This window comes from Oncorhynchus mykiss, chromosome 12 (assembly GCF_013265735.2).
Source record: "Oncorhynchus mykiss isolate Arlee chromosome 12, USDA_OmykA_1.1, whole genome shotgun sequence".
Classification (NCBI taxonomy): Eukaryota; Metazoa; Chordata; class Actinopteri; order Salmoniformes; family Salmonidae; genus Oncorhynchus; species Oncorhynchus mykiss.
In genome coordinates, this window is record NC_048576.1 from 38,116,309 (window position 1) to 38,142,370 (window position 26,062).

Consider the following 26,062-nt stretch of genomic DNA (forward strand, 5'->3'; position numbering starts at 1 on the left):
AGAAGAAAAAGAGCTGTTTCTCCAATTATGTTGCCTTCCATGTAGCAGGCAGCCTGTTTTCTTGGACACTTCTATCTAGTTTTCTCCTACACCAAGCTGGTTATAGCATTTCCACCTCCCTGGAAACCATGGCCGAACAGGCCACGGAATCCGCCCGGCAGCCCCAGCACGACGGTAAAGCTTGTTCTTTTTTGGAAGTATATGATGTGGTGACGTTTCGAGCTAATCCCGATACTATAAGCGGCCTGTGAATCTTCGGTTTAGCTAGCACCAACCTTACCTATACTTGGCCATTATTTCACAATGGATGTATATAATACATAGCGAGCTTCACGGGCACCAAACTAGATGTGCATACTTTGTTAGAAAATACATGCATCGTTACATTTTGCGCGATAAGAATGGCATATGATTGCTGACCCATCTGTCTGGATCTATTTTAGCCACAGACGACGCTTACTAGATAGTCGAACTGTGTTGATGCTAACTACGTTAGCTAGCTAGCTGTCATTGTTGTTTTGCAGCGCTTGACAGGGTATGCGAGTTATTCGACGGAGTGGAAGTTGGATAGTGGTGGTTATATTTGTACATGTAGCAAACGTTTTAGAAAACAGTTTTTATTGACGCATGAATATTCAGTCATTTAGTTCTCCATCCCCTGCCCTGGTTTGCAAAATGTAGCGTCTAGCCCTAAAGTTATACAGGTAACGGTTTGGGGACGGGCCAATGTGTGACGTTTTGCTCCAGATTAGTTTAGTTCACTAGCAAGCTAGTAACGTTAGCCACACTTCACAGATAAATTATAAGCCAACATGTCTTTATACATTGAGCCTATGATTGAATTGAAAGGATTATTTTCTCTAACTAGCTACACCAAATCTGGTAATGGAGATAATGAAATCTGTCACGACAATGCCGGTGTTTACATGAATTTGCGCATGTGCCCGGTGATTTCAACGGTAGTACCGACGCTCTAAAAAGTCGGATAAATAATACTTTACAGTGGATATTTTGTCTAAAATTCCAACCCACTGAAGGACCAACCCCAGACAATCGGTAGATTTAAGTTCAAATGCAATTTTATTTAACATTCAAGCATGCTTTCCAAGTCATATTGATTTCTTAGGAAACCTACGTTTATGCTCTCCATAACGACTGAGATTGGTCTGTTGTCTTTTTGAGTAGTGAGTTGGGCTATGCATTATTAAGAATGGGGAAAAACTGTACAGTATGTAGCCTAAAGCTAGTTGGACAGATGGGCCTATACCTCAAGTAGGCCTAAAGCCCCAAATCATCAAAGATTGGAACTTGCAACTAGTGTACTTTCTGCGCTGGAAATTGACTCTAAGAAGTAGGCTATATAACCATTATGTTGGACACCAGGGAAGTTACTTTTCAGGCACCCCATGTTGTTTTATGTATAAACTTGAATCTCTGAACAACTTGGAAAACCTCGAGTTTGTTCTTTGGTAGGCTCATGTCATAGATCTTTGTTTAGTTTGCGTGTCTTAATGGTCAAACCTTTTGCTGGCACTGTCAGTATGCCAATACAGTCATTAATAGATCTTGCCCCTAGAATGCTGCTTTGTATTTTGTACTGCACAGGTGTCATCCTTTTTGATTGGCTACAATTAGTGAGATTGATTTGCTCTTTGTCCACCAGCAGTGCTTATTGTTGAAGTGAAGACCAAATTACCCTCCCACTCAGTCCTGCCTGGGCAATACTTGTTTTGACCAGATTCCCCCTTAAAATAAATAACATCCCCTCTTTCAGGCTGCTGGTTGTAAAGAGAAATACCTTTTTATTTCTGGAAGTTTCTTTAGTGTTCCTGTTTTGTCCTCTTCCTTAGTGGTGCTCCAGCAGCGAATGGCAGCCCTGGAGCAGGAGAGAGCAGAGTTCTTCAAGCTCAAACAACAACTGGAGTCTGAGTTCAACCAGAAACGGGCCAAGTTCAAAGAGCTCTACATGTCCAAAGAAGGTGACTGTTCAATGTAGGGGTGTGACCTGAATTGGGGATCATTAACATTTAGAAAAAAAACTTAATTGAAACACCCCTTAGCCTACAATTTCCATTTCCCTGCAGAAGTCTAACATAATAAAAACATCCCCATCAAAAGCTGTCTTTTTAAGCTAGAGATATATATTTTCTTGCATGGGTTGCTTCTCAATCCACTGCATCCACTGATATCTCCCTTCCGCATCTGTGGTAGAAGGAAGAAGAAAAAAAAACTTAACCCGACTCAACCTTCCTGCTCCTGCTGGCTTTCAGCTGATTCTGCTCTTCTGAAGTTGCTGGTAGTAGGCTACACGAGGAGGTAGTAGGCTACACGAGGAGGTAGTAGGCTACACGAGGAGGTAGTAGGCTACACGAGGAGGTAGTAGGCTACACGAGGAGGTAGTAGGCTACACGAGGAGGTAGTAGGCTACACGAGGAGGTAGTAGGCTACACGAGGAGGTAGTAGGCTACACGAGGAGTCGGCAACCTTTCTCATGTTGAAAAAAAATATTCTGATCTGCGTGCCATTATGGTATTTATATGCACATTTTTGTGGAACAGTTTAATTTCATTTGAATAAAGTTTAGGTACTGTATCTCAATCATTGTCATGTGGTTAATCAAAATTCTATCCAAATTAAAATGATACAAACCTAAAAAGTAACTTAATGCCAACTATTTAAAAATAGCCTACATAAAGGCAACAAATAAAAACATTGCAGCCTGCAGGTAGAAAATATTCAGATTTTAATAAAATAATCCTATAAATCACATTGGCTACGCATGGCGTGTCTGCAACAAACTTGAAACATTCTTTCAACTTGGGTCTGGCCTGAAGCTTGTGCTAACAAACTTGCAACATTGTATAAAATATTCTGGGCCCTCAGAATTTCCAGCTCCAGTGAGCTCGGGACATACACAGCTGTAGGCTATTTGCTCAAGGGATAAGTTTCCACTGGATCAGAGCATGACATTTTTTCCTTTCTCGCAGAGAGGGTATCGAAAGATTTTTCAAATACATTGAAATATTGACATTCTAAATGGATGTAAAAATAGACTTTGTTTTCTTGCTGTTTGTGGGGAAAAAAGCACCACAGCTCATTAGTCGTGGTGCGTTAAACCAATCAGAAATACTATCAGATCCTCTAATGAGAACATTTTATATGCCTACTTTTGCGTGCAGGCCAGGTAGCCTATAGGCCTACTTCTATGCGTAATCAGGTGCGTGTCCTTATTCAACATTGACAGGAGCGAGCGCACCAAACAAAAAACAATAACTAAATTGACAGCTTGTAAATGGAATGAAATAACCCAAAACTTGTTTCTCACAAGTGTAGCATAGGTTGTGCACTCTGCAAACTACATGTCAACTCTGAGAATGAATAAATGAGGAATAATAATATATTGAATGCATTAACAGAAATGACCCTAACCAAACACATTGCCTATTAGAAGTGATAGGAAATAATGTATATCACCAGTATTATATTTACCGTTATGTAATGGAAAATTGACAGACACTAACAGTCAAACGCAAACAATTTGCATGTTATGAAACAATGAATGTGCACCGCTTGTTTGGAGAGAGATGTGCATCTTAGCCACACTCTCCTTCTTGGACTGCCATCCCCACGGCCTTTGCAATGGAGATGAGCGCTATTTGGTCGGTAGTCAGAACTGTATTTCCCCCTAGCGGTCATATGCAGGACCATATCTGAGTTGTGATTTCACGTCACTTTATTATTTTTTTTACCAGATTTTTTAAAACGTTTGATCATTGAACTAGGGATGTTGACTATCATGCCATTTTGCTAATTGTAAACTCCCAACTAATTGTAAACTTCATGAATATGGAAGAGGGAAAGGGGGATACCTAGTCAGTTGTACAACTGAAATGTCTTCCGCATTTAATTCAACCCCTCTGATTCAGAGAGGTCCACGACATCCACGTCTTCGGCGCCCGGGCCCTGGTCTCCTGGAATATATCCGGCCTTATCATGGGGTAACTCTTGTATTTTCCTCAGTTCCTCAATTTTCTTCCCCAGAGGAGCTGAAGAGCCAGGCAGCGTCTCTGGAGGGGGCCCAGTCGGAGCTGAGTCGTGTCCAGGCCCAGCTGGAACAGGCCCAGGCAGACATGGAGAACATCAAGGCAGTGGCCACTGTGTCAGAGAGCACCAAGCAGGAGGCCGTTGACCAGGTCAAGGGACAGTGGCAGGAGGAGGTGACCTCCCTACAGGCCATCATGAAAGGTAGCTAGGCGAACTCTACTTTGCCTCCTCTGGCTCTCATTTTGCCATTCAGTATCTAGTTGGTGACACTGTTGGAAGACTTTCAGAAAAGCTGTAACCCATGTAACATTTAGTCTAGTCTAGGCCTTCATAAAAGGCAGTCATTCATTCTGTTACAGCCTTGATGACGTATCATCTTAGCCTGACATGCAGACATTAAAATAGAATAGGATTACAATTCTGTGGCTAAATAAGTTGAGTTGAAGAGTTAAGCAGTGATAAGCCTGGTTGCAAATGAACTGCTACGCTTTACACTGAGGATCAGTTTCAACACAGTACCAGTCAATGCTCACCTCCCCCCCCTCCCCTCAGACACAGTGCGTGAGTACGAGGTGCAGTTCCACCAGCGCCTGGAGCAGGAGCGTGCTCAATGGAACCAGTACAGGGAGGCGGTGGAGAGGGAGATGGGCGAGCTGAGACACCGCCTCTCAGAGGGTGGCCAGGAGGAAGAGAACTTGGAGAACGACATGAAAAAGGTAGGCTGGTTTCACACCTGGGGTGGGGGGGGGGGTCATCAGAGTACATGTATCCTTTTGTCAGGGTTGGGGTCAATTCCATTTCAATTCAGGAAGGAAACAGAAATACCAATTCCAAATCAATTTTCTTATAGAGAAGCGTTGACAAGAATTATAATTTTAGATTACTTCCTGAATTGACTGAATTCAAATGGAATTGAGCACTTTTGTTTTAGATTTGACTTATTTGTCTGTTTTGATTCAAGGTCAATAGAGTTGGACTTGATTTGAATGTCTTTTTTCCCCCAAGGCTCAGGAAGGTGCAGAGAAGCTGCGGTCGGTGGTGATGCCCATGGAGCAGGAGATGGCAGCTCTGAAAGCCAAGCTGACAATGGCAGAGGATAGGGTAAAGGAGCTGGAAGCCTCAAAGGTTAGTCAACGGGGACTGGAAAGGAAAATGGATGCTGTGGAAGTTAGACTTTTACAATACAAAAACTCCATGATGCTAATTTTATCAACAAAACAATGTTATCCATCCAAAATGTCAATTGAGGTATGGGTTATATCCTTTGCAAAGGAACATGTTTTTGTGTTGATTATTTATGACATTTATAGGGAAAACTGTCTGAAGTGATACAGAGGGGGGAAAAAATGTCTAAAAATGTCTTACAGTTGAAATATGTCATATGAGTTAGATGACAAATTTTCATTCTGTAGGTAAAGGAGCTCAATCATGTCCTGGAAGCAGAGAAATCCTGCCGCACAGACCTGGAGATGTACGTGGCGGTGCTCAACACTCAGAAGTCTGTCCTTCAGGAGGATGCAGAGAAACTACGTAAAGAGCTCCATGAAGGTGACTCACTTGTAAAGCTTTATTCAAATGCATGCTGTAAAACTTTAGGAAAAAAGATGAGACTTCAATACAAGAGTACAGCACAGTATTCTTTCTCTACCTCCACTTCTCTCAATCTCCCTCCCCATTTTCTAAATATCATATTTTCTTAGTTTGTCATCTGCTGGAGCTGGAGCGGCAGCAGCACAACCAGCTGAAGCACACGTGGCAGCGGGCCAACGACCAGTTCCTGGAGTCCCAGAGGCTGCTGATGAGGGACATGCAGAGGATCGAGAACGTGCTCTCCTCCGAGCAGCTCCGCCAGGTGGAGGAGATCAAGAAGAGGGACCAGGTACACACACTAACGATAAATTACCATTATTTTTTTTACAGAAGTGCTAGAGCTGGGTGATATGGACTTAGTCATATTGTGATGAATGTAACTATTTTGCTTGATTACAAATACAACGATAAAACAAAATGTCTTTATGGACAGTTATTTTACATTACCGGCAGAGCTCTAGACAAAATGCTTTCAGTGCCAAGTAAGAACTGATGGTAGCCTATGTTGAAAAAGTAAGCTATTTCATCTAACATATCTAGGGAATGCATGATTTTACATTTTGAAGGGCAACCTGGCAAAATAAAATCCAGAAATATCAGATTTATTTTGGGATCTTCAGAGAATTTGCTGACATCTTGCTCCCGAGTGGCGCAGTGGTCTAAGGCACTGCATCTCAGTGCAAGAGGTATCACTACAGTTCCTGGTTTGAATCCAGGCTGTATCACATCCTGCCGTGATTGGGAGTCCCATAAGGCGGCACACAATTGGCCTCGCCCGGGGTATGCCATCATTGTAAATAAGAATTTGTTCTTAATGGACTTAACTAGGTTAAATAAAGTAAGCTACAGTGGCAAGAAAAAGTATGTGAACCTGTTGGAATTATCTGGATTTCTACATAAATTGGTTATAAAATTTGATCTGACCTTCCTCTAAGTCACAACAATATTTACACAGTGTGCTTAAACTAATAACGCACAAACAATATGTTTTCATGTCTTTATTGAACATACTGTGTAAACTTTCACAGTGTAGGGTGTAAAAAGTATGTGAACCCTTGGATTTAATAACTGGTTACCCACCTTAGGCAGCAATAAACTCAACCAAACAGTCAGGAGGAATTTTGGACCATTCCTCTTTACAAAACTGTTCCAGTTGAGCAGTATTCTTAGGATGTCTGGTGTTAACCGCTCAAGGTCATGATACAGCATTTTAAATTGGGTTGAGGTCAGGACTCTGACTGGGCCAGTCCAGAAAGCGTATTGTCTTCTGGTGAAGCCATTCTGTTGTTGATTTCCTTCTGTGTTTTGGGTCGTTGTCCTGTTGCATCACCCACTTTGGCGGACAGATAGCCTTACATTCTCCTGCAAAATGTCTTGATAAACTTGGGAAATCATTTTTCCGTTAATGATAGCAAGCTGTCCAGGCCCTAAAGCAGCCCCAACCATGATGCTCCCTACACCATACTTTACAGTTGGTTTTGATGTTGGTGTGCTGTGCCTTTTTTTTCTCCACACATAGTATTGTGTTCCTTCCAAACAATTAAACTTTAGTTTAATCTGTCCACAGAATATTTTGCCAGTAGCGCTGTGGAACATCCAGGTGCTCTTTCGCTAACTTCAGACGTGCAGCAATGTTTTTTTTGGACAGCAGTGGCATCTTCCGTGGGATCCTCCCATAAAACACCATTCTTGTTTAGTGTTTTACATATCGTAGACTTGTCAGAGATGTTAGCATGTTTCAGAGATTTCTGTAAGTCTAGCTGACGCGCTAGGATTCTTCTTAACCTCATTGAGCATTCTCCGCTGTGCTTTTGCAGTCATCTTTGCAGGACAGCCACTCCTAGGGAGAGTAGCAACAGTGCTGAGCTTTCTCCATTTATAGACCATATGTCTTACTGTGGACTGATGAACATCAAGGCTTTGAGATATTTTTGTAACCCTTTCCAGCTTTATACAAATCAACAATTCTTAGATCTTCTGAGACCTCTTTTGTTTGAGGCATGGTTCACATCAGGCAATGCTTCTTGTGAATCGCAAATTCTAAATTTTGTGAGTGTTTTATAGGGCAGGGCAGCTCTAACCAACATCTCCAATCTCGTCTCATTGATTGGACTCCAGGTTAGCTGACCCCTGACTCCAATTAGCTTTTGGAAAAGTTAGCAGCCTAGGGGTTCACATACTTTTGTGTGAATGTTTAAACGTAGTTTATTTTTGTCTAACACACAAATTATTGTAAACACACTGTCGTGTCGTTGTGACAAATATGACACATTTATGCAGAAATCCAGGTAATTCCAAAGGGTTCACATACTTTTTCTTGCCACTATATTATTCCCCACCTCAAAACACTTAGCTAGATTGCTAACTCTGAATCCAATATTGCTGCTATATTGATTGATTTATCAGTAAATGTAAACTCATGTCCTACAACAACTTTCTAGACCTAGGCTACTTGATGTAGGTCGTTTTTCCTAGCCACCATGCTAATGCATTGCTTGCTCTTTGGGGTTTTACGCTGGGTTTCTGTGTAAGCACTTTGTGACAACTACTGATGCTTGGGATTTATAAATAAATTAGATGTAGTCCTATTAACTGCAAATGGCGCGTTTGTCCCTGATCCACTCCAAGAGTGTTTATTCACTATGTAAATAAACACCCTTGCACAGAATAACTTTTGCGGCTCCACCATCTTTTTATTTTGATAGAGGTTAGGTTTTCCAGTTTAGCCTTCTGGCCTACTCTACGTGACATAGGAAAGGTACCTGAAGTTGAAACGGGGTGGAACACCATGGAATCGTCTGGTGAAGGAGAGGTAAAGTATGAGGAACTAGGAGCCCGACCAAGGGGCCAAACACAACCAGAACCGTTTGAGCTACCAGTTGAACCAGCAGATAGTCATAAAAGACCAGCTGACTGAAGGAGCAGTTAGGGTACCAGAACCACACCCAACCATGGTAGCCCTTTTCCAGCAACTTTTCACCTGCCTTGAGAGGAGGGATGAATTCACTGATTTGCGGTGCGCCATCCCACCGCTGCCACCATATGTCATGTAGAGTAGGCCAGAAGGCTAAACTGGAAAACCTAACCTCTATCAAAATAAAAAGATGGCGGAGCCGCAAAAGTTATTCTGTGCAAGGGTGTTTATTTACATAGTGATTCCAGAAGAAAAACAACAGTACTGCCTTCAAAAGTATACCTGATGGGGACAGCTTAAAACAATGCTGCCCCATCCACAGCTCAATCCAAAATGCCTTCCTCAATGAACTGAAAGAGAGGCTCCTTTTGTAGGGGTAGCCCCACCCATCAGAACAATTAACACTAATTAATTAAGCAGTTACCTATTCAAACCAACATTTTCCATTCAACTTAACATACTAAAGTATATACATTGCAACATATTTTTTATGAAACAATATCCCAATATAACATTTACAAAATCATATCCCTACTGACATGGTGTCTTTTAATATGCCCATTTACATTAACGAGCCATTTGGGACAGGCACTACAAAGTCAGCCCGATTCCCTTAGCTCTGGTCCTTATCAAGCATACCCGGAAGCTACAGTGATGGAGAGAGGAACAGAACCAAACCAACAAAGTGCTCATCCATAACATTGATGAGTATAATAAACATTGCTTACATTAAACATGAAAGCTTATCTGTATGTTCTTTATACCATAACCGGGTTATTGATGGGAGGTAAGTGTGAAATGTATGTACTAAGATGGGGACGTTAACTTATGTGTCGACCCACATTATTAACGTAGCTGATAATGGAGCAGGGAGGCGTGATGAGGGTGTGTGTGCGTGTTAGTGTACCAAATGCTGCCTGGGGCCTGTGACGGACTTCTCCGTCACAGTGCCATGAACTCCATATTAAGAGGTAAGAAATAAATGATATACTCCCAGAATGCTGTGACTTATCAGACGTACAATAAATGCTTCAGTAAGAGGAAGGCAATGTTGTTGTATGTCATTTTAGGTTTATCATCCCAGGTTTAACTCACACCCAGAGTCAGAGGGGTGTGTGTGTGTGTGGTGTGGGGGGGTTGACCGTGCAAGGGTGAATCAGACGGTACATGAGAAATAGAGTAAATACTGTGTCAGCTTGACAGTGTACTGACATTTATCAACAGGATATTGTGCACTTATGGGAATGCAAGCCAGTTGATAAGGTAGAAAGACCCTGTCAAAGTGTAACATTGTTTACAAGTCGTATTTACATGCTCAGACTATTTATTGACATTGTTTGCTTCCCCCCAGGAGGAGGATGATAATGAAAGGATCATCCAGGCTAAGGAGCAAAACGAGGAGGACGGGACAGAAACCGAACCTTTAGAAGACTCATTTCTTGGGCTCAGTACTGAAGAGGTAGGGGGATATGACGTCACCAACACCTTACCGAGAGCACATTACTCCAGACGCACACGATTCTCTGAGGTCAACCGCTCCATAAAACATTCTCGTTCATATTGTATATTTGACCCACCACCTGGATTCCGTCCTATGCAACAAAATCTGAAATAGTGTTTTTTACATTGTATAAAAGTAGATGGGCTACAAAATGGTATACTGAACAGAAATGTAAACGCAACAATTTCAAAGATTTTACTGAGTTACAGTTCATATAAGGAAATCAATTTCATCTATGGATTTCACATGACTGGGAATATAGATATGCATCTCTTGGTCACAGGTGGATAGCTTTAAAAAAACATGTATCTGGTGTGACCACAATTTGCCTCATGCAGTGTGACACATCTCCTTTGCATAGAGTTGATTAGGCTGTTGATTGTGGCCTGTGGAATGTTGTCCCACTCCTCTTTAATGGCTGTGCGAAGTTGCTGGATATTGTCGGGAACTGGAATGCGCTGTCATACACGTCGATCCAGAGCATCCTACACATGCTCAATGTGTGACATATCTGGTAAGTATGCAGGCCATGGAAGAACTGGGACATTTTCAGCTTTCAGGAATTGTATACAGATCCTTACGACATGGGGCTGTGCATAATCATGGTACAACATGAGGTAATGGCAGTGGATGAATGGCACGACAATGTGCCTTAGGATCTCGTCACGGTATCTCTGTGCATTCAAATGTCCATTGATAAAATGCAATTGTGTTCGTTGTCTGTAGTTTATGCCTGCCCATACTATAACCCCACCTCCAACATGGGGCACTCTGTTCACAACATTGACATCCGCAAACCACTCGCCCACACAACACCATACACGCGGTCTGTGGTTGAGAGGCCGGTTGGACGTACTGCCAAATTCTCTAAAACGACGTTGGAGGCGGTTTATGGTAGAGAAATTAACATTCATTTCTCTGGCAACAACTCTGGTGGAAATTCCTGCAGTCAGCATGCCAATTGCACACTCCCTCAAATCTTGAGACATCTGTGGCATTGGAGTTGTCACAATTGCACATTTTAGTGGCCTTTTATTGTCCCCAGCACAAGGTGTACCTGTGTAATGATCTTGGAGTTTAATCAGCTTCTTGATATGCCACACCTGTCAGGTAGATGGGTTATCTTGGCAAAGGATAAATGCTCACTAACAGGGATGGAAACATTTGTGCTCAATTTGAGAAAAGCTTTTTGTGCGTATTGAACATTTCTGGGATCTTTTATTTCAGCTCATGAAACATGGGACCAACACTTTACATGTTGCGTTTTTATATTTTTGTTCAGTATATATCATACACTGCAGTTGAGAAACAATGAAAGTAATTCTGCTTTTAAAGTTGATAAACATCTAACCCCACTTTTGATAAAATAGCCCGTGAATGTTTTGGTACAGCTACATGAAGTAGTCACCTGGAATCAGTTTCATTTTTATCAAAAGTGGGGTGTGCCTTCGTAAAATTACGAATTTGTGGAATTTCTTTCCTTAATGCGTTTGAGCCAATCTGTTGTGTTGTGACAAGGTAGGGGTGGTATACAGATAGTCCTATTTGGTAAATATTATGGCAAGAACAGCTCAAATGAGCAAAGAGAAATGACTGTGCCATTATTACTTTGACTGACTTATGTCTTAATGTGGAACATTTCATTAACTTTGACCGTTTCTTCAAGTGCAGTCGCAAAAAAACATCAAGCTCTATGATGAAACTAGTTCTCATGAGGACTGCCACAGGAAAGGAAGACCCAGAGTTACCTCTGCTGCAGAGGATAAGTTCATTAGTTACCAGCCTCAGAAATTGCAGCCCCCCAAAAATGCTTCAGAGTTCAAATAACAGACACATCTCAACATCACCGGTTCAGACGAGACTGAGTGAATTAGTCCTTCATGGTCGAATTGCTGCATAGAAACCACTACTAAAGTACACCAATAAGAAGAGACTTGCTTGTGCCAAGAAACGCAAGCAATGGACATTAGACTTGTGGACATCTGTCCTTTGGTCCGATGAGTCTAAATTTGAGATTTTTGGTTCCAACCGCTGTCTTTGTGAGACGCAGAGTAGGTGAATGGATGATCTCCACATGTGTGGTTCCCACCGTGAAGCATGGATGAGGAGGTGTGGGGTGCTTTGCTGGTGATGCTGTCTGTGATTTATTTAGAATTCAAGGGACATTTAACCAGCATGCTACCACAGCATTCTGCAGCGATAAACCATCCCATCTAGTTTGCGTTTAGTGGGATTATCATTTGTTTTTCAACTGGACAAGGTGCTATTTCATAGTTTTAATATCTTCACTATTATTCTACAATGTAAATAATAGTAAAAATAAAGAAATGAATGAGTAGGTGTGTCCAAGCTTTTGACTGGTAATGTATGTGATTGATGATGGTGTCAATATTGGAGAGGTTGGCCAGAACCTTGGGCAGGAGGGAGTTGATGTCATGGACACGGGCTCCTGGGTGTCAGTGGCTCTTGGTCCGTCAACACAGACTGTAGGCAGGCCAAAATCTCTCACCATCAAGATGCCCACAATGATGGTGGTTGTGATGGAATCCAATGAAGGAAGAGGGGGAGCAGGATGGGAATGCCTCGGGCAGGGCGGATGAAGGCTTCGAGCCAAGCTAGCCAGACTTTTCGCACCCGCAACAGCAGATGGTGTCGGAAACCCCAGCAAGTTGGAAGATGGCCCGAAACCCTTCAGCAGGTCACAGACTCAAGACAGAGCTGTTTTGGCTGTGAGGGAGGGTGCCACAGGGAGGCCGCGGGCTGGTGGTATACTCCCAGGATCCATGCTGACTCCCGGGGCTGGTAGGTCCGTCTCAAGTGGGCCAAAGCTGTTTGATAGCTGGATCGGGTAGATGAAGGGGGGCCAGACTGCCTCCCCGATCTCCTACGCCTTGCGAGTGTCCAGTCTCCTATGGGCTGCAAAATTGAGCTTGACATCTGTCTGTTGGCTTGGGACAGATCACTGCCACCCGACTCATTGACAGCTTTGCAATAGGAGGCATTTATAACTGCGATTGGGTTTGCTTGGGCTACAGTGAGTTCGGTGTACTTAGAAAGCAGATTATCCTTTTCTCGGAGCCGGAGGATCTCTTCCTCTAAGCCTCTTGGTGGTGCATTTAGGGCAGACAAATCCTTGTTAATTCGTCAGTTTGACCTTATCTTCATCTTGTGATTGTGTGGAAATCATCTCACACCTAAAGCATTGGTGCCCAGCTGTGGATAACAAACACCGGTGAGCTAGCACTGCTAGCGTTAGCTTGCTCAGTTTTTATGAATGCTAGCAGCTAACTGCTACTTAACACTAGAACCGCCTGGCCTTTCAGCATATAAGTACCCGCTAGAGAACGTTGCTGGGCGTCTCCTTTAGCATATGCATCAGATGCATATCAACTTACAAGGTGCGCAAACACGCTTGATAAATAGTCTGTATTGTAAAGGATGAATTGCATAAAGGAACATTTGTGGAAATATATAGATAGGTTTTGTATAGTTCTAAGTCCTAGAAAAAAACCTAGGCCTCTAACACATGTTTGTTTCCCTTACACGAAAAACATTTGTGTAATCCATTTGATCAACTTTATTTATATTTATTTTATTTTTAATTCCTTTTTCTCCCCAGTTTCGTGGTATCCAATTGTCTCATCGTTGCAACTCCCGTATGGACTCGATAGAGGCAACGGTTGAGAACCGTGCGTCCTCCGAAACACAACCCAACCAAGCTGCACTGCTTCTTGACACAATACCCACTTAACCCGGAAGCCAGCTGCACCAATGTGTCGGAGGAAACACCGTGCACCTGGCGACCGTGTCAGCGTACACTGCGGCCGGCCCGCCACAGGAGTCCCTAGTGTGCGAACCCTCCCCTAACCCGGACTACGCTGGGCCAATTGTGCGCCGCCCCGTGGGTCTCCCGGTCGCGGCAGAGCCTGGACTCAAACCCAGTATCTCTAGTGGCACAGCTAGCACTGCGGAGCAGGGTGCCTTAGACCACTGTGCCACTCGGGAGGCCCTTTGATCAACTTTATTTGTAGATTTGATTAGTAATAGATATATTGTAATTCATTAAAGGCCTGTTACAGCTTATTTTGACGAAGTAGAAACTAAAAAGATGATAATATAACCAGCCAGGTGCGCAAGTGAAATGATTTGCTGTATTCCTAAACAAAAGTACCAGTGCATTGACAATTGTAAAGAATGAATTTCATAAAGATATATTAATGACAAGATACAATCAACAAATGACTTTTTTTTTTATCAGACACTGTATTGTGCCCTTATACACCGGCTCTTACGCATGTTTCAATCTCGTCTTCTCTTTATGCTTCGGGTCCACAGTCAGCACACAGCTTCGGGGCTGCCGACGTGTGCACCTGCCGACGTGACATTTTCGTATTTTTCTAGAGTGGTAGCTGTGGTGCTTGGGGAAGAGGGAGAGCAGGACCTGCTGCCTGCTTGGCGGCCTGCTTGGCGGCTGTAGTTTCTTTCTTGGTGTTCATGTGGTTCTCACGAAGCTCACATGCCAGATCCATGATGAAGTCTCTCCAGCTGACTGTCTTGTTAAGGCATTGCTTGTACAACATGTGCACGTTGATAACAGCCATGTCGAGCACTTTGTAGAACACTGCTACAGGCCAGCGGCTAGTATCTTCTTTTACAGAGTACAGTCTTGCCATCTTGTCGAGTGCATCCACACCAACCTATTGCATAGAATATAATATAGGTTATAATTATATGGAATAATATTAATGTAATAAAAGGAGATAATATTTGGTGTTTGGCAAATGGAAAGGCTATCTGTATATGGCAGATGGCAACAGTGGGATGCAAGGTGCTGAGGATCCAAACACTTTAGTTCATTATATATCTGTACACCACAAGTGTTGCTTTACCACTCTCTCTCACTGATGTACAGTACAGCTCCGCTGGTATGTTTTGCAATTAACTTGTCTGCCAGGGAAATTGATGTGAAGAAGTTGTCCATGGTCACCTTTCTGCCTTTGCCCATTTTGTAAGGCTCCCAGTTTTAAAACCACAGTCTGTCACTCACCCGCTGGCATGGTTTAATCTTTCCCGTAAAACGGCACTGAGCTTTTGTTGAGAACAGTTGTTCATCAACCTTTACGTTCTCTCCTGGCTTGTAAGAAGCAAAGAAATCCGTCACGACTTTTCAAGGTGTCTGAGACGGCAACAAACTTGTCTGTCTGCACGCGTATTGGTGATGTCTCCTTGTCATCGTGACACAAGTGTTGCATAATCTGTCTTTAAGCAGTTGTGTGGCATGGTCTCTGGGAAAAAGTCCACCCTATACCTATCAGACCAAAATGACTCCACATCATGCTCTTTCCGCTGTATGCTCTACGGACATACAAGAGTGTTATAAATGTTTTGAGTTCATTGATAGACATGTCCTAGGTACGGTTTCCTTTTCTGTGCGCATAAGCGACGGCACAATCTACAATGTGCTGCAACATCTGCATGTCACAATCAAAAACATGTTGAGTGCACTGGCAATTTGTGTCTTTGCGTGAGGTGTAAGGCCTACTCTCTGAGAATATTCTGCACTCTTGTCACACTTTCCACCCAAACCGTGCCATCCCTCCCAGACTCCTGTCTCACCGTGGCAGTTGAAGTCAGAATCGGATGAAGACTCTTCATCAACGTTGATTTCAAGCTCAATATCCGATCCTCCATCTGACTCCAACTCATCTAAATGAGCTAAGTTAATTTGTTACGTGCGCCGAATACAACAGGTGTACTGTAGACCTTACAGTGAAATGCTTACTTACAGGCTTTATCCAACAGTGCAAAAAAGGTTTTAGGTGAACAATAGGTAAATAAGTAATAATAAGTAAAGAAATAAACACAACAGTGAAAAATAACAGTAGCGAGGCTAGTTAGTCGGACTGATTTGAGGTAGTATGTACATGTAGATATGGTTAAAGTGACTATGCATATATGATAAACAGAGTAGCAGCAGTGTAAAAGAGGGGTGGGGGGGGGCACACTGCAAATACACTGCTCAAAAAAATAAAGGGAACACTAAAATAACACATCCTAGATCTGAATGAATGAAATATTCTTATTAAATACTTTTTTCTTTACATAGTTGAATGTGCTGACAACAAAATCACACAAATTATCAATGGAAATTAAATTTATCAACCCATGGAGGTCTGGATTTGGAGTCACACTCAAAATTAAAGTGGAAAACTACACTACAGGCTGATCCAACTTTAATGTAATGTCCTTAAAACAAGTCAAAATGAGGCTCAGTAGTATGTGTGGCCTCCACGTACCTGTATAACCTCCCTACAACGCCTGGGCATGCTCCTGATGAGGTGGCGGATGGTCTCCTCCCAGACCTGGACTAAAGCATCCGCCAACTCTGGGGAATGGGCGGGCCAGTCCATAGCATCAATGCCTTCCTCTTGCAGGAACTGCTGACAAACTCCAGCCACATGAGGTCTAGCATTGTCTTGCATTAGGAGGAACACAGGGCCAACCAGCATATGGTCTCACAAGGGGTCTGAGGATCTCATCTCGGTACCTAATGGCAGTCAGGCTACCTCTGGCGAGCACATGGAGGGCTGTGCGGCCCCCCAAAGAAATGCCACCCCACACCATGACTGACCCACCGCCAAACCGGTCATGCTGGAGGATGTTGCAGGCAGCAGAACGTTCTCCACGGCGTCTCCAGACTCTGTCACGTCTGTCACGTGCTCAGTGTGAACCTGCTTTCATCTGTGAAGAGCACAGGGCGCCAGTGGCGAATATGCCAATCTTGGTGTTCTCTGGCAAATGACAAATGTTCTGCACAGTGTTGGGCTGTAAGCACAACCCCCACCTGTGGACGTCAGGCCCTCATGCCACCCTCATGGAGTCTGTTTCTGACCGTTTGAGCAGACACATGCACATTTGTGGCCTGCTGTAGGTCATTTTGCAGGCCTCCGGCAGTGCAAAAAGGCGGAGGTAGCGGTCCTGCTGCTGGGTTGTTGCCCTCCTACGGCCTCCTCCACGTCTCCTGATGTACTGGCCGGTCTCCTGGTAGCGCCTCCATGCTCTGGACACTACGCTGACAGACACAGCAAACCTTCTTGCCACAGCTCGCATTGATGTGCCATCCTGGATGAGCTGCACTACCTGAGCCACTTGTGTGGGTAGTAGACTCCGTCTCATGCTACCACTAGAGTGAAAGCACCGCCAGCATTCAAAAGTGACCAAAACATCAGCCAGGAAGCATAGGAACTGAGAAGTGGTCTGTGGTCACCTCCTGCAGAACCACTCCTTTATTGGGGGTGTCTTCCTAATTGCCTATAATTTCCACCTGTTGTCTATTCCATTTGCACAACAGCATGTGCAATTTATTGTCAATCAGCGTTGCTTCCTAAATGGACAGTTTGATTTCACAGAAGTGGGATTGACTTGGAGTTACATTGTGTTGTTTAAGTGTTCTCTTTATTTTTTTGAGCAGTGTAGTTTGGGTAGCCATTTGATTTCCTGTTCAGGAGTCTTATGGCTTGGGGGTAAAAACTGTTGAAGCCTTTTTGTCCTAGACTTGGCACTCCGGTACCGCTTGCCATGCGGTAGTAGAGAGAACAGTCTATGACTGGGGTGGCTGGGGTCTTTGATAATTTTTAGAGCCTTCCTCTGACACCGCCTGGCTAGAGGTCCTGGATGGCAGGCAGCTTAGCCCCAGTGATGTACTGGGCCGTACGCACTACCCTCTGTAGTGCCTTGCGGCCGGAGGCTGAGCAATTGCCGTACCAGGCAGTGATGCAACCAACATGCTCTCAATGTTGCAGCTGTAGAACCTTTTGAGGATCTCAGGACCCATGCCAAATCTTTTTAGTTTCCTGAGGGGGAATTTGTCGTGCTCTCTTCACGACTGTCTTGGTGTGTCTGCAACATTTGCAATGCTGTCAGTTCATCCATTAATTTGGTTCGGCTTGCCATTGTGAACATTGTATGTTGTACTCAGTCTCTAATTTGACTCCTGAGGGGAGTCAATAAGCTATTTTAAGTTTGTTACTAGTTTTTTGCTATGTAGCCAGAGCAATGAGGCCTCGCAAGTGTTCATGTGCTGTAGGCATTGACAGCACGTATATTTTCGTTAAGTGGATTTTGGAAATGGTTGCACCTCTTGAATTGTGAGAATTATTTGACAAAGGTAAGTGTCAGAAACGGCAGAATGTGCTCATTCTGATACTATATAGAAATCACAATCTTTTACCTGCATCTGACTCTGAAGGACGATTTGATGAAGTGGTGGTCTTTTCCCTGCGTCTGTCAATTACAAAATGCACCCATCCCTTCATGTACAATTTGACAAATAATAATAATAATAATTTAATCAGATTACATTGTTTGTTTCCTGCTCAGCAACTTGGATAGAGTCAAGGGTCGCGGACGGTTACGACAGAGCCTGGGCGTGAACCCAGAGTCTCTGGTGGCACAGCTGGCGTTGCAGTACAGCGCGCTTAACCACTGCACCACCCGGGAGGCCCTTACAATACATTTTATTTGTAATAGTTATTTTTATGGGACTGTTTTATTTACTGTATTTTTACGAAGTAAAAGAGAATGGTATCAACCCGCAAGGCACATGGTCAAATTAACATAAGCGCCAATAATGATAAATGGGCATTACACAAACTCATCACACTATTGTTCTAAATTAAATTGACCTCTTCGCCCTCATCATTCAGTTAAGCCTAATTTACATTTTGATTGTGAAGTAACTTGCACAAGTATCGCCCATTCCATCCATTGGCCATTAATTCAGTGGGCATCGTTTGCGTCCCTTCGCTCATCAACTTCATCAACTCGGATTGTCAAGGATATGTTTTGCATTATTCTAAATGCCTACTACAACATGTAGTATTTTATTGTTTCCGTTACAATAAATGTGATTAGTAATAGTTAACGTAAATAAAAGTCCCATAACAGCGTATTTTCATAAAGTAAGAGGTAATAGAGAATATCAACCTGCAAGGACATGTGGGCAAATTATTTGCTGCTGATAAATAGGCATAACACACACACACATTACACTGTCTTTCTAAATTCAATCAACCACTTCAACATCCTTATCATTCAGTTAAGCCTTATTTAAATTCCATTGTTAAGGTGTGCAATTATCCTCCATATGTCATTCAGTGTGGGGTGGGACTCATTAGTGCCAACATCCTACTGTGCATTGTCTGGGCGTTTTAAGTTGGGAATAGGTGTGAAAAAATGCTCAATACTTTTCTGTTTGCTCATTTGTCAGAATTTTGAAATCACAATGTAAAATACAAACATTTAGATAGTCAGGGAAGGTGAAGGACATTGCCTTTTGGGGGGGATATTTTTTTTATTTACAAAGGTCAGAGGCCATTGTCGTTTGATTATGGCGGTTCCAGTGTTAACAGTAATCCAGCGCACAAACTTGCAGTCCCAGCCATGAAAGCTAACCGTGTTGTGGAATCTGTAGCAATAAGAACTTGAGCTATGATTTTAAACTATTTAATGAACTATTTCATTAAAACAACAAACCGAGTATAGATAGTACGTCAGAGTGTGCAACAGAACGTCTGTTGCGTGATGACGTACAAAGAGAGAGAACTGAGGACTGGAGTGGCCATAAACTCAGGATATTAACTCCACGTCTTCACAATGACTTCTCTGTGACGGTAGAATGTTCACTTTTCCACCTAATCCTCTGTGACAAGCATGGTCAATTGTGGTCTGAAATGCTATCTCCTTAAGTGGCTTGGAGAATTCCTGACATAAGTATTCAAGAAATTGGTCTAAAGCATGTTAAAGCACTATTCTCTGCTGACAATACACTTTTAATTTCCAATCTTGACACTGCAGTTTTGCCATCGCTCAACCACAGCACATCCCCACTTTTTCTCTCCCTCTTCTCTCTTTCTGTGTTTAAACAGCCACCCGAAGAACCAAAATTGTATTTTTTCTATATCCTATATATTTTTCTGACTGTCCAGCAACAGGTGCTGTATAGATTACAATATAATTTTTCTGACTGTTTGGAACAATGTAAACAACAATAAATCAAATATAAGGTTACCAGAGAGTCTGTAAGGTTTTTTGCTAAGCCTTTATTACAGCAAAGACTAAACAGTCACATTCATTAATGCAATTTCAGAAATAAAACTGTTTATATATTATTTAAGCTAATTGGTCAAGGCTCACTTTATTTCAACTAAAATGCTTGATTGCATTTCATGAATGATTAATTGATACAGTAGCCTATATACAATGCATTCGGAAAGTATTCAGACCACTTTACTTTTTCCACATGTTACGTTACAGCCTTATTCTAAAATGGATTTAAAAAATAATGTCCTCATCAATATATTTTTTACATGGAACTTTTAACTAGGCAAGTCAATTAAGAAAAAATTCTTATTTACAATGACGGCCAAACCCGGACGACGCTGGGCCAATGTGCGCCTCCCTATGGGACTCCCAATCATGGCCGGATGTGATACAGCCTGGATTCAAACCAGGTACTATAGTGACACCTCTTGCACTGAGATGCAGCGCCTTAGGTTGCTGCGTCACTGTTACACGCATTACCCGTAGTGACAAAACGAAAACGGGTGTTTTTAGACATTTTTGCAAATGTATTAAATACATACTTTATTTACATAAGTATTCAGACCGTTGGCTATGAAACTCAAAATTGAGCTTAGGTGCATCCTGTTTCCATTGATCATCCTTGATGTTTCCACAACTTGATTGGAGTCCACCTGTGATAAATTCAATTGATTAAACATGATTTGGAAAGGCACACTCCTAAGGTTCTACAGTTGACAGTGCATTTCAGTTCAAAAACCAAGTCATGAGGACGAAGGAATTGTCCGAGACGACAGGATTTTGGCGAGGCACAGATCTCGGAATGGTACAAAACATTTCTGCAGCATTGGAGGTCCCCAAGAACACAGTGGTCTCCACCATCCTTAAATGGAAGAAGTTTGGAACCACCAAGATTCTTCCTAGAGCTGGCCTTGGTCAGCGAGGTGACCAAGAACTCGATGGTCACTCTGACAGAGCTCTAGAGTTCCTCTGTGGAGATGGGAGAAACTTACAGAAGGACAACCATCTCTGCAGTACTCCACCAATCAGTCCTTTCAGGCCAGACAAAGCCACTCCTCAGTAAAAGGCACATGACAGCCCACTTGGAGTTTGCCAAAAGGCACCAAAAGAACTCTGATGAAACTAAGACTGAACTCTTTGGTCTGAATGCCAAGCGTCACATCTGGAGGAAACCTGGCACCATTCCTACAGTGAACCATGGTGGCAGCATCATGCTGTGGGATGTTTTTCAGTGCAGGGACTTGGAGACTAGTCAGGTTTGAGGAAAAGATGAACAGAGCAAAGTACAGAGAGATCCTTGATGAAAACCTGCTCCAGAGAGCTCAGGACCTCAGACTGGGACGAAGGTTCACCTTCTAACAGGACAACGACCCTAAGCACACAGCCAAGACAACACAGGAGTGGTTTCGGTACAAGTCTCTGAATGTCTGAGTGGCCAAACTGCCTCTGGAAGCAACGTCAGCACAATAAATGTTCGTCGGGTGCTTCATGAAATGGCTTTCCATAGCCGAGCAGCCACACACGCCTATGATCATCATGCACAATGCCAAGTGTCGGCTGGAGTGGTATAAAGCTCGCCGCCATTGGACTCTGGAGCAGTGGAAACGCATTCTCTGGAATGATGGAGGAATTATGGTCTGGGACTATTTTTCATGGTTTGGGCTAGGCCCTTTAGTTTCAGTGAGGGGAAATATTAACGCTACAGCATACAATGATATTCTAGAAGATTCTGTGGCAACAGTTTGGGGAAGGCCCTTTCCTGTTTCAGCATGACGATACAGAAATGGTTTGTCGATCGTTGTGGAAGAACTTGACTAGCCTGCACAGAACGCCAACTGCGAGCCAGGCCTAATCTCCCAACATCAGTGCCACGACCTCACTAATGCTCATGTGACTGACTGGAAGCAAGTCCCCGCAGCAATATTCCAACATCTAGTGAAAAGCCTTCCTATAAGAGTGGAGGCTGTTATAGTAGGAAAGGGGGGACCAACTCCATATTAATGCCCATGATTTTAGAATGAGATGTTCGACGTGCAGATGTCCACATACTTTTTGTCATGTAGTGTATGTAGGTGGAAATCAAGATCAGATTCCATGTGCTTTTTTTGCTGTTTACACATTAGGGAATAGTTCAGATAGTAATCAGATATGCAAAAGATCTGAATTGGGCTTCCAGTGTAAATGCAGCCTGAGGTGTTACTCATCTACCTCTCGTCATTACAACCACTCACTTACTCCCTCTTTTCTCCTCCAGCACCACAGTGCCCACGGGTCCATGTACTCCTTAGACACAGACCTGGTGGCAGGGGGCCCCTTGGACTCTTACAAAGACTGCCTGCGGAGGGTCCAGTCCACAGACAGCCTGGGTTCCTCTCCTGGTCTCCAGGGCCTGGGGGGCCACAACCATAAGGCTAAGTCGGTCAGCCATCTGGACGAGTCCGACTTTGGGCCCCTGGTGGGGGCGGACTGCGGGGCCTCTGAGGGCCTGGCGGGCTTTGGGGACACACTATCGGTCAGCTCCATCCAGCTGACGGCCGGCCACTTCCTCCTCACCAAGGTCTTAAATCAACCTTTATTATACTTTAATTTATTGCGTCTGTAAAATGTATAGTTTTTTTTTTCATGCAGTTTTAAGTAATAATTTGAGTAATTTAAATAATTTGATATAATCCAGGACCAGGAGAAGGCCATCAAGGCCATGACACCGGAGCAGGAGGAGACGGCCTCGCTGATTTCCAGCATTTCTCACGCCCCCGACACTGCCTTCCTTTCCCCATCAGGCTACCGGTTGGTCAGCGACCAGGAGTGGAACCTGCTACAGCAAGAGGTCAGACAGTTTTCATAGTGTTTTGGTTCATTAAAATTTTATGATATTTTTGTTGGGCTTTGTTTTCCAGTTCGATATTGTACTCTAAACCTTGTTTACATGGTAACAGTTGTTGGCTTGTAATTCCATAATCACATTGGTTCAAAATCACCACTAAGTACCACTTATTACCAAGCAGGGTTTCCGTTAGGAAAATGTGGTCCCGAGTATTTGACAGGCAGTGTTTTAATTGACCGGGTATTTGAGAAATTTACCGGACCATATGCATTGGGTGCTTAACCTGATTAGGGCGTCCGCTCACAGTGCTCAGAATGACAGAAATCCCATTTAAATTATGGTAATTCATATTAACAGAACATACCCACCTAGACAAAAGGAACACCTATGTGAGAATGCTGTTCATTGACTACGGCTCAGCGTTCAACACCATTGTTCCCTCTAAACTCATCACTAATCTGAGGACCCTGGGATTAAACACCTCCCTCTGCAACTGGATCCTGTACTTTCTAACAGGCTGCCCCCAGGTGGTGAGGGTAGGCAACAATACGTCCTCCACGCTGACCCTCAACACTGGGGCCCCTCAGGGGTGTGTACTTAGTCCCCGCCTGTACTCCCTGTTCACCCACAATCCCCCCCCCCCAAAAAAATCACATTGTGCACAAGACGGTAGGCTACGGCGCAAATGTTTGTTCCATAATGCAATTAGCTGGAAAACTCTCAAAAGCCAACTGCACATGTGAGCGGTTTGTGACAGAGAGAAAAATATCTATTTGAAATTTAGAGGGGAGATCTAATATGCAACAACCAGCATGGGTTGCTAATATGACTAGGATTGTGCTTTGGGCTACTGGACAATGAAAGAAAGTTTATATAAAATGATTGCTTTCATGGATATGTTCTGATTTTGGCTAGGCTGCTTTGAAGCAAGGTAAGACTTGACTCATATGTAGTAAAAACATTTGCTGTTTGAGATGCAGCAGCAGCTCTTGCGCTGTCTGACAGATTTTATGCTCAAAGGTACCATGTGTATGCTGCACACGTGCCAATTTCATTCCCCTAAATTCTGCAATTAATCTATAGTCCGATAAGCATGACCAGTCAAATGTATTTCCATCAATGAATAGGCAAAAAATCATTATTTTGTCTCCTGGACAATTTGTCTAGCGCCGATTTGATTAATCAGCTCTTCAATTTTTTTGTCGGCCAAAAGCCGGCTATTACCGGCTAACGGAAAAATACAATGTAGGCTAAGTGTTGAAATGGTACTGTAGAATAAAGTAAACAATCTTCACACTGCTATGAAATGTGTACAGTTTAGTCTGCACTCATGGACAGCCCACAGTTTCTATATACATCTTTCTCCTAGACGTATTTACCATGTGGTATTCCTCCTAAGTGGTTTCTTGGCCGTCTGTCACTAGGTGAAGAACGCAGGGAGGAAGTTGGGCCGGCGGTGTGACATGTGCTCCAACTACGAGAAACAGCTGCAAGTCATCCAGGGCCAGGAGGCAGAGACACGTGATCAGGTAACTCCCTCCCTGAGACACTCCATTACAGTTGGACTTTCTGAAATCTTTACTAAATGCCAAGGATACTTAAAGAGAAGGTAAATCTCAAAATCAAAGTCCTTTATTAGAGATTATAGATAAATGTGATCTTTAGTCTTTCCATATTCAATGGCATATGTTGTGTGGCTATATGAATTCGAATAAATATGTCGACAAGAATCCTAAATGAATAGAAAATATTTGCACCATCTGATTTAGTGTGTTAACTGGTGCCGATCTCTCCCATTCATTTCTCTGATACTTCTCAGGTAAAGAAGCTCCAGGTGATGCTGCGGCAGGCCAACGACCAGCTGGAGAGAACCCTGAGTGAAAAACAGGAGCTGGAGGACTCTGTGAAAAAGGGAAACGAGGAAACCACTGCCAAGGTCTGTCCTGATTACACACACATACGCACAATTCCGAGTTCTTATGCAAAAAGCGTAAAGTAATCTTTATGCATAGCTCTTACGTTGTTTGAGTAGTTAGTTATGATCTTCAAAGAATGTACAATGCTCCCTGTTGGAATGTGGATAAATCAGCATACATCATTCCTTTTCTGTAGATTGTATGTTTGCTCAGTTATCCCTTGGAGCCTGCTGATTTCTTTCTTTGTGTCTCAGGTCGCTGCTCTCATGCAGAGAGTCCACGAGTCGGAGTTGCTGCTCAACACACTACAGGAGGCCTTCAGTCAGGCCAAGAGGAACACACAGGAACAGATGGTGAGCAGCACGTCTCTACTACACCTTCTCAATATAGCCTTTGTTTGGCCCTCCAGTGTCTTAATAATGTCTGTCTATGCCAGAAAGACTGTGTAAAAAAAGATGGCAGCCAAAGCATTTGGACATTCCATCACTGCATGTGCCTTTGATTTAGTGATGCAACTGGCTTTTTTCTGGAATTAAGGAGGATGTTTCTCCTGCCAAAGAGATAGAGCTGGTGGAAATGTGATGGAGTGTTCTGCCAGATGGCAGACGTTTGGCCTCTATTTGCCAGTGAATCACACCTGAAGACTGTGGTCGGCAGTTCCATTTTACAGTACATTGAATCATCAGGAGGAAAGAGGGTGATGACATGATTTGATGGAGTGCTGTTTTTGCCATAACCAGGCAGTGCTGATGCAGTCTAGGGAGCAGGTGGCAGACGAACTGAGCAGACTGCAGAGGGACAACGACAGCCTAACAGGCAAACACAGACTCCACTTATCTCTCCAGCAGCAGGAGGACTTCAAACTACCCACCACGGTGCAAGTACGAGACAATCATTCACAGCCACCGTTTTGAGAATTGCTCTCAGGCGCATCTCAATACTGTAAACCATAGCCCTCGATTTGTTTTGTATGTATTTTGTCACACACATTCATAGATTTACAGAATGTCTCTTGACATCTGAATAATAAACATGAGTTCATTTCAAGAACCATCCAGGCTCTTAATTTCCCCCCAATGCTTACATACCATGCTTTCTTAGCATTGACAAAGAAGAAAACCACAGTAATATTCAAGAGGTAAATCCAAGACAGATAATGTAGTGTATATTTT

General features: G+C 43.2%; 1 protein-coding gene across 4 annotated transcripts in view; it reads left to right on the plus strand.

Annotated features, from left to right (window-relative positions):
* Positions 1 to 26,062, plus strand: part of LOC110537558 (rab GTPase-binding effector protein 1) — a 31,109-nt gene continuing 5,047 nt past the window's right edge. For 2 of the 4 annotated variants that reach the window (XM_021623687.2, XM_021623688.2), the window contains exons 1-14: positions 1 to 174; positions 1,851 to 1,979; positions 4,021 to 4,245; positions 4,597 to 4,760; positions 5,050 to 5,169; positions 5,457 to 5,592; positions 5,745 to 5,923; positions 9,900 to 10,007; positions 22,405 to 22,707; positions 22,825 to 22,977; positions 24,399 to 24,503; positions 24,794 to 24,910; positions 25,145 to 25,243; positions 25,631 to 25,771. In XM_021623687.2, the coding sequence (XP_021479362.2) occupies positions 129 to 174; positions 1,851 to 1,979; positions 4,021 to 4,245; positions 4,597 to 4,760; positions 5,050 to 5,169; positions 5,457 to 5,592; positions 5,745 to 5,923; positions 9,900 to 10,007; positions 22,405 to 22,707; positions 22,825 to 22,977; positions 24,399 to 24,503; positions 24,794 to 24,910; positions 25,145 to 25,243; positions 25,631 to 25,771 (2,025 nt within the window). In that variant the 5' untranslated portion in view covers positions 1 to 128. The remainder of the gene's footprint in view (positions 175 to 1,850; positions 1,980 to 4,020; positions 4,246 to 4,596; positions 4,761 to 5,049; positions 5,170 to 5,456; positions 5,593 to 5,744; positions 5,924 to 9,899; positions 10,008 to 22,404; positions 22,708 to 22,824; positions 22,978 to 24,398; positions 24,504 to 24,793; positions 24,911 to 25,144; positions 25,244 to 25,630; positions 25,772 to 26,062) is intronic. The other 2 variants (XM_021623689.2, XM_036937512.1) reach the window with 2 other exon arrangements.